This window comes from Zootermopsis nevadensis, unplaced genomic scaffold (genome assembly GCF_977971745.1).
Source record: "Zootermopsis nevadensis isolate Lab colony 2312 unplaced genomic scaffold, Znev_1.0 Znev_ptg000006l, whole genome shotgun sequence".
Classification (NCBI taxonomy): domain Eukaryota; kingdom Metazoa; phylum Arthropoda; class Insecta; order Blattodea; family Termopsidae; genus Zootermopsis; species Zootermopsis nevadensis.
In genome coordinates, this window is record NW_028259138.1 from 2,670,324 (window position 1) to 2,674,496 (window position 4,173).

Below are 4,173 nucleotides of genomic sequence, written 5' to 3' on the forward strand. Positions count from 1 at the left end.
ATAACAATAACATTAGGGCTGTAATAGCAACAGCTCGCACACAGTGGAATACATTGTCGTCATTTTGCATTAATAGGTTTTACATGAAGTGATGAAATTAAATTTACCACATGTGGAACGGATTACACTCCTGCAAAATACAGTAAAAAAATCTAAACCAAAAATTCCGCCGTTGAACACTATCCTGAGCCAGCGTCATCTACCTTCCATCCTCGCAAACTGTACCCCGAAGATACGCCTGGTTGTTATTTTCTTCTCCATCCCTTCCCTGACTTCAAATGGACTTTTCCAAAAGCTTCGCTATCAGAATTCTATATGCGTTTTTTGTCTCCCCCATCTTAGCCACATATAAACACATATTTACGTTGGACAGAGATCTGTCATGTGTTGTGTGACAGTTCCTTAAACATAACGGAAAACTGCACATTTTAACATACGCGCTTTATAATGTAATGCACTCAGGCGGTTTTTGCTCTGAGTAATCTTATCGCTCCAGTGTGCTTGTTCATACCTGCACAGACAGTTACGTAGTATTCAGCCGACAACGTTACTGTTTCGATTTTTGTATGTACATACATCAGTGAAGGTAGGAGTTGTATTTCGAGTGAAAAACAAACATTGTCGCACGAAGCAGAAGAAAATAAATCAGATTGTGCTAGGAAATCTGAAAAGCTATTTAGTCCCACATACTGAACTTCCTTGTACTGTTCATCTCGGAACAGCGTGTTTTCCACGAAATTCATCGTCACGTGCTAGTTGCGGGAATTCACGCCGGCTAGTGAGAGCGCATGCGCTAGGTTGTACCTATATTCAGAGCCGCCGACACTACGCCAGCAGTCTGGTGGTATATGTGTGATAGTGAGTGTGTTTTTGTATTGTGTTGCTGAAGTGTAGTGACAGGTGATTATCGAAACACACGTAACTTCATAATACGAAAGCCTTCACTTATAAATAGAACACAAGACAGTGTCACTGGAATATTTGAACACGCAGATTCATAAGATGACTCTAGAAGACCTACCAGAAACAAACATGAGCAGGTAAGCTATGTAGTCATTTTAGTTTTTAAATTATAAGTTATTATTTTAAGCATATTTTAATACGCTCTTTATGTGCAAGCTGTATGTTTGCGCAGTTGTAAGGGATTCGTTTCCGAATATAAATGTCACAAGCTTTTGTAACAGTTAAATTAGCAGGCCTTGAAATTATGCGGTCTTCAGAACCCTCATTACTAAACACGGGAATTACAGTTCGGGTGATCGGCATGTAGATAGTTTGAAGTACAGAAATGCTGCAGTGTTTTACATTTCTATGACAGTGAAGTTTTTGTCGTGTTGTAATTTGTAAAATGTCTGCAATGAACCTCGATTGAGATGCGCGGTCACGAGGGTTTTCACTGGATGGAGAGTTGCGCAACATTGCGCATGGAATGCTTCATCGTATTTGTTACCGTATCAGTGTTGAAACACGCATTATCAGTTTATCTGATGTAATCTCATTTGCCCAGCAAAATGTGTAACGACACTCCATGTTTGCCATCGTCATTTTCTCACATAATCTATTGCTATGCGTTGACAGCAGAAGATACTGAAATGTACGAAACAGGAAAGTGTGCAGTACTCAGATAATTTTTGATTTTTTTTCGTTGTGAACACATGGACTTGCATCGACATGTACCGTAATCTCATGTACTACCGAAGAGAGTTTAGAATAAATTTATGTTATGAACCGGTGTTTGAGAGGGAATCAAGTTGTCCCCAGATAAAAATTCTGACTGCGGTATTAAAACTTCCGGGTATTATCAATTAACTTCAAATGCATGTTCGCTGATACGAAAAATTCTACAAAAACAATCCTATGGTTCGTTTATTGAAATCAATTACAATCCAAATTTCAAGGTGATCAGGTCAATGGCCTGCGCTGTACCTCGTGTTTTCGTCTTTCTGTACACTCCCGAGTGACATAATATTGTGCAATGCCGTACCGGTACTTAAGTGTATCAGCTCGATCCGGTCTGCAGTGGGAAATTGCCCGTTAGTGAGGGAGGTGAGAGCTTGGATGCGCGTGTGGTGCAATAATCTTAATGATAATATTAATAGTGCATTTAAGTGCCATGCAGGGCAGTAAAGGGTGTTTTTCTTGCGTCATGAACAGGAAAGTAGTATGTAAGGCGGTATTGACCGTCTTGAGGAAAGCCCAAGCCGAAAAGCGTCTCACGTGTGGACTTCTCCCAGCCATAAAGTTGTTGGAGATGGACCCTGAGAGCGCCCTCTTCTGCATCATGCCACAGAGCAGCCAGGGCAATGCGGCCCTTCACATACAGACTGTCTTGCTGCAGGCGTTCTGTTACGAGAATGATATTCGCATCATTCAGGTAAGCATCTCCGAGACACTTACATTGCTTAGAAAAGTGTTATAAAGCTTTTCATTTGGTAGCTACATACTTTGAAGTATGATACTAACAGAAACCTTGCACTTCTACATTTTTCTTGTTTTTAGTAAGAAATTTTTCTAAAAGAACTTTTACATATTCCTGGACAGATGACATTAACTGTGATTAAGATGGGCAGGGGACATTTGCTGGATTAGTGGCTCAAAGAATGAATGAATGCTTAATTCTACGTGCAAAATTGAGACCAGCATTATGACCACATTTTACAGGTCTTTATTCATATTTGCTAGGATGCGGTGTTGGCATGTGATGTTCGAATGTCGTTTGTGATTACTTCGCTGAAGATTACTGCATTTGTTATTTGAGTTTATTACGGATTCATCTTTGTGTCCCTGCCAAGTTTGATATTTGATTTGATGTTTGTTTCTGTTTTCAAGGTGGACAGTGCAGAAAAGCTAGGAGACATAGTGACAGGAAAGCATGATGGTCCTCGGTTCGACAGCAGTTGCGTCATAGTGCATCAGCCATGGGCCACAGACCAGTGTGTGCTCTCAAAATCAGAACAGCAGTTGGTGAGGTTTTGCCACAAGACTCTTGATGAATTTCCACAGCCAGTGATAAAGTTGCCAGTGCCGTGAACCTGAACCAGAATTTATCCTGGAAATAAGGTGTATATCATTTATTTTTCTTTTCATTTCAATGCAAAAAAATTTAAAAGATTGATTTGATTTCTGTCATGTTGAGAGATACTGTTAACATTAATATTTCCACTGTTGTGGATGAAGTAGGTATGTACTCTGACATGTTTTTGTTCAAAAGAAAGAGAGCTAAGAAATATAATTGCCTCTTTGGTTTCCTCAGCAACAGTCAAAGGGTTAAATTTCAGAAGCTGACAGTTGTAACGCTAGTTTAGATTGTCAGTTCTGGCTGTCTACTGCAAAATTATGTGATTGGTTTATGTCTCAAGTACAAAATTTGAATGTTACTTTGATTGAAGCTTTTCGGCTAACGAATGTCCTGTTTCAGATTCTCTATGCCATGGAAGGCATTTTATCTTCTCAGAGGGTGTTCTGCCCATAATCAGGAAGGCATAGTCGATGCCACATTTACCTGATGTTTGAGGGCAACGCCCACATGCATGAGATGCGATATCGTGCAGACCCAGTGTTGTGCTTCGGTTGGTGATCAGCCAGTGCTGCTTGAGTCCGTTTTTGCAATCCAGTTCAGAGATTGACTGTGCATTATTTCTGTGGTTATTTTTCACTGCTGGTGAAGATAGTTTCCAATAAATCTTAGAGTTTGTATTTATCAAGTGGTTATCAGATATAATAGGGTTTTTGAAGAAACATTGTAACAACTGATGCTAAAAGAAGAGAGGGAGAAAGAAAGCTAAAAGAAGAGAGGAAAAAATGTTTTAAGTATATTGTACTACACATGTATGTTACTTTTAATTTTCAAAATAAAATGTTGTGTTTTTCTATAATTGTGTTCTTTGTGTGTATAAATAAAGTGCACGGTCGTTTATGTGGAATTCACGTTGTGTAATGGAGCTCTCAAAGAGTTAGACCTAGTCAAGGAACGTAAATTTCACAGATAGTTACCGTATTATGCAGATATTTCAAAAATAGGAATACACAAAATTAAAATTTTAAAATTGAAAGTGGTTTTTCAGACATTTATTTTTGTTTCTTGTTGCATCACGCATAAACAGCTGTGCACTGACACCTTCATTTATTATTCTTAGGCTCAATGAAATCTTGGAAAAACTACAATATAAATCG

At 38.8% G+C, this 4,173-nt stretch overlaps 1 protein-coding gene across 1 annotated transcript; it reads left to right on the top strand.

Moving 5' to 3' along the window:
* The first annotated feature begins 594 nt into the window (after positions 1-594).
* Positions 595-3,875, top strand: Gadd45 (Growth arrest and DNA damage-inducible 45). The gene is made up of 4 exons (XM_022069328.2): positions 595-1,040; positions 2,155-2,374; positions 2,830-3,060; positions 3,419-3,875. The coding sequence occupies exons 1-3, from the start codon at positions 1,003-1,005 to the stop codon at positions 3,028-3,030; spliced, it is 459 nt and encodes a 152-aa protein (XP_021925020.1). The 5' UTR covers positions 595-1,002; the 3' UTR covers positions 3,031-3,060; positions 3,419-3,875.
* Positions 3,876-4,173: the final 298 nt, after the last annotated feature.